The 3651-nt window shown below is 36.3% G+C and overlaps 1 protein-coding gene across 1 annotated transcript; it reads left to right on the plus strand.

Annotated features, from left to right (window-relative positions):
* Positions 1-477: 477 nt before the first annotated feature.
* Positions 478-2227, plus strand: LOC113271704 (transcription factor TCP20-like). The gene is made up of 2 exons (XM_026521607.1): positions 478-1875; positions 1977-2227. Exon 1 carries the CDS (start codon positions 832-834, stop codon positions 1804-1806), a length of 975 nt encoding a protein of 324 aa, XP_026377392.1. The 5' UTR covers positions 478-831; the 3' UTR covers positions 1807-1875; positions 1977-2227.
* Positions 2228-3651: the final 1424 nt, after the last annotated feature.

Genomic DNA, 3651 nt, shown 5'->3' on the forward strand with positions numbered 1-3651 from the left:
CATAAGATGTTTTCACTGTCCATAACGAGCTGTTTGGTTTACAAAACAACAGTTAAACACTTAAAAGTCATAAACTGAAGGGGGGGAAAAATGATGACATTTGACATTAAAATTCCCCAACTTCATAGTAACTTGCAATAAACATCAACAGAGCCCTTTTCTCTCCACTCAATATTTTCTTGTGATGGTTTCAATTTCTTTCTTTTTCACTTTCACTAAAGATGGTGAAATGATGTACACCCCATTTATTTCCAAATGGAATGCCAAGTGTAGGTAGCAGCTCTTCTGTTATAAGTCATCAGAGGAAGCAAAAAAAAAACTGACACTTTTTAATTCAAAATCACTCTCAAGTCACAAGATATGATGCTGTTTCTTGATTTTGACATTCAATGAAGAAAAAAAAAATCATTGTTGAGGGAATCCATTCCATTCCATGGATGATTGTTTTATTTTCACTGTGGAAGTTTTCAAAGTGGCTATCAAATCAAGAACTTTGAGACATAGAGGAGGCAGATCCCAAAACCCAAAATATAATAAAAATATTACAGAGAGCATAATAGCCCCTTCAAGTACACGACACAAATGTTAGATCAGACCAGAAGTTAAAACCCTGAGTAAAAAAATTAACTTTGGGTATTTTAATGGTGCTATATTGGGATCTCAACTCTTTATTTTCAGTTTTTTTTTTTTTTGAAACAAGAATTTTTTTTTTTTGCCAAAAACAGTGAATACCCATGAAAGTTTAGTCCTCTTTTTTCCTTCTTTCAGACTTTGATGAAAAAAACAGAGGAAGAAAAAAAGACCAGTTTTTTTTTTAAGTACTTTGAATGAATGGAACCTAGAGAAGGAGGAGGAAGAATAAACATAAACCCACATTCAAAATCAAAATCAAAACAGACCCAGATTGTGGAAATGGAAGAAACCCATAGTCATAAAGCAGCATCAGAAGTTAAAGATTTCAATATAGTAGTAGCAGGAGATCAGAAAGATGATCAACAAGCAAGTTTAAAGAAGCAATTAGCACCAAAAAGAAGTTCAAATAAAGATAGACATACTAAAGTTGATGGTAGAGGTAGAAGAATAAGGATGCCAGCTTTGTGTGCAGCTAGAATCTTTCAATTGACAAGAGAATTAGGTCATAAATCTGATGGTGAAACCATTCAATGGTTGTTACAACAATCTGAACCATCTATTATTTCTGCAACTGGGACTGGGACTATTCCTGCATCTGTTCTTGCTGCTGCTACTGCTTCTGTATCTCAACATGGGATTTCTGTTTCTGTTGGTTTAGGAGGAGGAGGAGCAGATATTCATGGTTCTGCTAGTAGAAATCACCATTGGAATTTAATGGCTTCTTCAAATAGATCTAACACTAATACTAATACTGCATCTGGTTTATGGCCTCATCATCATCATCATAGTGTTAGTGAATTTGGGTCTGGTTATGTGCCTACTTCTGGACCATCTACATCCAATTTAGGTACTGAAACCTCAAATTTTGCACCTAGAATTGGGTTTCATGGGTTTGAAATGCCTGGTACTAATCTGGGGCCGATGAGTTTTAGTTCAATGTGGGGTGGTACTAATCAACAAATTCCTGGTTTAGAACTTGGTCTTTCTCAAGATGGTCATATTGGGGTTTTGAATCCTCAAGCATTGAACCAATTCTTCCAGCAACAACATCAACTTCAACAACAACAACAGCAACATCAACAACAACAGCAGCATCAACAGCATGAGCATGAACAGCAACAACAGCAGCAGCAGCAATCTTCAAAGGATGATTCTCAAGATTCAGACAATTAGAGTTTGTAGGAAAAATGGGTTCTCTCAAGTAGGAATTTTGTTGAGTTTTCCAAACTCATTGAAATGAAGGTGCATTTCTCAGGCTTTTTCATGTGTGTGTGTTTTTCGTCTAGAAAAGTTTTGTTTTTAGTTGTTAAGTAGATTCTTGGTTCTTTGTTAAAATTGTGCAGGTGAATCTATTGAAAGCTGAATTAGCTTTGGGATTGGACTTCCCTTCTTGTGTTATTTCAGGTGTGTGTTGTTAAAAAAATAGTGTAACCATCATGTTGTTGTTTTTGTTAGAGCTGAATGAATTGTTTCATGAAAGCTTATGTATGCTTGCTTGTTGGCTGTTGGTTCAGGTTTGCTAGCATTTTCGAAAGCATATTGTAGTTTTATTGTCTGATCACAATTGTCTCGAAAATTTGCTGCTTCATGAGCATGTTTTTTGTGTGTTTTCGTTAATGTATATCTAGTCTAGCTTATCTAAAATCCCAGAGTGTGAGCCAATATAGTTAAATACATTACGATACGATGAAGGTGGTAGAGACATTTAAAAGTCTAGTTCTAGTAAAACTTAGAAAATGGACCATTCAGTTGGTCGATTCCTATCTGAACTCCATAGCCAGTTTTCCATTCCCTCGAGCCGGAATTATTGTAGGGTAATTGAAAGCAGAAACGCTGGAAAAGGCAACAATGTTCACCCACCACTCCACCAGGATTTCATGTATGTGTGTCTCTGCAATAAAATTGTCTGGGTTTTGTGGGTATAAGCTTTATGTGTTGCAAACATAAGAAACCAAGGGACATAACAGCTTCTCATGAAGTTGAAATAACTTTGTCAGACTCAACCACCGTATATAACTTTGTCAGACTGTTGGCTGTTGTGGTAGATGAATACAGACCCAGTGAACATACTTGCTTGGGTAAGTATTGGCTTATATGTTCGGATTCAACTTCGTTGGCGTAATTACTACACGATAATTGTTATGAGTCATTCTTGCTCATGAACATTGTTCGAATCATACCTTGTTAGTTTTATTTCGGAAAATTCAGCCCTCCAACATGTACAATGCGGTAAAGTTCACCTACTACAAGTATCCCTGCCTCATTAAATCCTCTCTGGAGATCTAATGAAAACCAAGGGACAGCAGCTTCTTATGTTTGTGTATGTAATAACATGGTGAACATAAACTAATTTCTCGCTTTAGTAGTTTCTTTGTCTCAACTAAGCATGGTTTTTGACAATAGACACTCTAACAGAGACTCAACCACCATATATCTTTGTCAACCTGTTGGCTGTTTCGCTAGATGAATACAGACCCAGTGAATACACTTGATTGGGTTGGTACAGAAACTCTCTTTCTACATGGTAAAAGTAAATTTTCAGCGCCAAACCACTTCAGAGTTGATTTCAGAAGGCTATCTGGAATTAAGGGTTTAGGCAATGGTTTTTGCGTTGAATCTTAAATGTGGAACAGTCATAAGAGAAAGCCCAAGGACATAATGTCTCATCAACGACAACGTTTGGACATGATAAAAACAGAAATGAAAACTAGTGCTTGCGAACAATAATGCGAAAAGTCGTGTTTAATTCTGGGATTAGTTACTAGCACGAAAACATTCGTATAAAGCTAACAGGTACAACAACAAAACCTGAAAGAAGCGCATAATAAGAAAACCAATCTCAGCGTGAGCACCTTGAACACAAAATTAGTCGGATACTTGAAGAACAAAGTTTAAGGAAATAGAGATAATTGGAATTTTCATGAATCAATATCACTTGCAGGATTCATACCGTAGATACCTCAAGACAAGGTTGCAACTCTTCTTGCTCTCAACACTCTTCTTTATGACAAACTCACA

This window comes from Papaver somniferum, chromosome 4 (assembly GCF_003573695.1).
Source record: "Papaver somniferum cultivar HN1 chromosome 4, ASM357369v1, whole genome shotgun sequence".
NCBI classification, from domain to species: Eukaryota; Viridiplantae; Streptophyta; class Magnoliopsida; order Ranunculales; family Papaveraceae; genus Papaver; species Papaver somniferum.

What these genes read in the sequence shown, in the direction of transcription:
- LOC113271704 (XM_026521607.1), top strand. Translation starts at nt 832, where the DNA reads ATGGAACCTAGAGAAGGAGGAGGAAGAATAAACATAAACCCACATTCA.